At 57.0% G+C, this 1,050-nt stretch overlaps 1 protein-coding gene across 1 annotated transcript in view; it reads left to right on the top strand.

Moving 5' to 3' along the window:
* Positions 1–451: 451 nt before the first annotated feature.
* LOC105550163 (dedicator of cytokinesis protein 6-like) overlaps positions 452–1,050 on the top strand; it is an 11,629-nt gene continuing 11,030 nt past the window's right edge. The window contains exons 1-2 of the mRNA XM_011995052.1: positions 452–486; positions 720–849. Coding sequence (XP_011850442.1) covers positions 452–486; positions 720–849 — 165 coding nt within the window. The remainder of the gene's footprint in view (positions 487–719; positions 850–1,050) is intronic.

The raw sequence follows: 1,050 nt of genomic DNA, 5'->3' as shown, positions 1-1,050 counted from the left end.
CTCCAATCCAGGTCCCACTGACTGAAGTTGTCGAGCCCCTGGACTTTGAGGATGTACTTCTGAGCCGGCCACCAGACGCTGAGCCCGGGCCCCTCAGGGACCTGGTCGAATTCCCAGCTGACGACTTGGAGCTGCTGCTGCAGCCCCGGGAATGCCGGACCACAGAGCCCGGGATCCCCAAGGATGAGTGGGTAGCCCCACACCCTCTCGGCCTGTGATTCCGCTCTGTCTCTGCCATCCACATCAACCGCCCGAGTTCAGCTCCTGGCTGGGCCGTGACCTTGGACAAGCCATGCTTTTTCTCTGAGCCTCTGTCTCTCCTTGTCTGGAATAGGCAGGACAGTGCTAACCTTACAGGCTAGCAGAAGGATTCGCAGAGACCCTGCCTCTGTTTACCCTGATCTTCTTTTACTGCAGAAAACTGGATGCTCAGGTGAGGGCCGCAGTGGAGATGTATATCGAGGACTGGGTCATCGTCCACAGAAGGTGAGTCTGACTTGGGGGCAGCTCAGGGGGTTCGGAACCCAAAAGGGCTGAGCTGATGTCTGCAGCCGGTCCTACTGTGTATCTGCCCATTGTCCCTGCAAGAGCAGGCAAACTTGTCAGGTGGAGCACGAGGAGGGTGGCTTCGTAGGGGCCGAGTAGGTGTGTCGGAACACACTGGGGAGCCCCTGGGGGCCCTCAGCCCTCCCTACCTGCCCAGCCCCGTTTCCTGCTAGGTATCAGTACCTGAGTGCAGCATACAGCCCCGTCACCACGGAGACACAGCGAGAGCGACAGAAGGGCCTCCCCCGCCAGGTCTTTGAGCAGGATGCTTCTGGAGACGAGAGGTCCGGCCCTGAGGACTCGGTGAGGAATTCCCTGGCTGGGGTCACTGAAGGGGTATGTGTGGAGGCTCCAGTCTCAGGTTTTGGTCACATGTGACAGGAAATGACCCAAACAGTCTTGAGCTCAAAAGGAATTGCATCAGTCCCCATGAGTAAAAAGTTAGGGGTCATAATTGTAAACATTTATTGAGTGCTTAGGGTATACTAAAGGCTTTATATGTGT

The sequence above is a fragment of the Mandrillus leucophaeus genome, unplaced genomic scaffold, assembly GCF_000951045.1.
Source record: "Mandrillus leucophaeus isolate KB7577 unplaced genomic scaffold, Mleu.le_1.0 Scaffold112, whole genome shotgun sequence".
NCBI lineage: Eukaryota > Metazoa > Chordata > Mammalia > Primates > Cercopithecidae > Mandrillus > Mandrillus leucophaeus.
The sequence above is the reverse complement of the archived record's forward strand: the minus strand, read 5'-3'. Positions and strand labels throughout refer to the sequence as shown.